Raw genomic sequence first — 255 nt, forward strand, 5'->3', positions numbered from 1 at the left:
GGGGGGGGGGGGGGGGGGGGGGGGGGGGGGGGGGGGGGGGGGGAGGGGGGGGGGGGGGGGGGGGGGGGGGGGGGGGGGGGGGGGGGGGGGGGCTGGGCAGGCTTCATCATGGTGGCTGGTGCAATCTGCGGTAAGGAGCACTTCCGGGCAAGATGGGAGGGAACAGGGTGGTGGGGCCCTGCCCTAAGCCTCCAGGGAACACATCTCCTCTGGGCCTGTGCTCCCAGTTGCATCCTGGGCCCAGGAAGGTGTAAT

The 255-nt window shown here is 74.9% G+C and overlaps 1 protein-coding gene across 1 annotated transcript in view; it reads left to right on the plus strand.

Moving 5' to 3' along the window:
• LOC124227401 (cationic amino acid transporter 4-like) overlaps positions 1-255 on the plus strand; it is a 3,255-nt gene that overhangs the window by 1,129 nt on the left and 1,871 nt on the right. The window contains exon 2 of the mRNA XM_046641388.1: positions 92-130. Coding sequence (XP_046497344.1) covers positions 92-130 — 39 coding nt within the window. The remainder of the gene's footprint in view (positions 1-91; positions 131-255) is intronic.

Source organism: Equus quagga, chromosome 15, assembly GCF_021613505.1.
Source record: "Equus quagga isolate Etosha38 chromosome 15, UCLA_HA_Equagga_1.0, whole genome shotgun sequence".
NCBI lineage: Eukaryota > Metazoa > Chordata > Mammalia > Perissodactyla > Equidae > Equus > Equus quagga.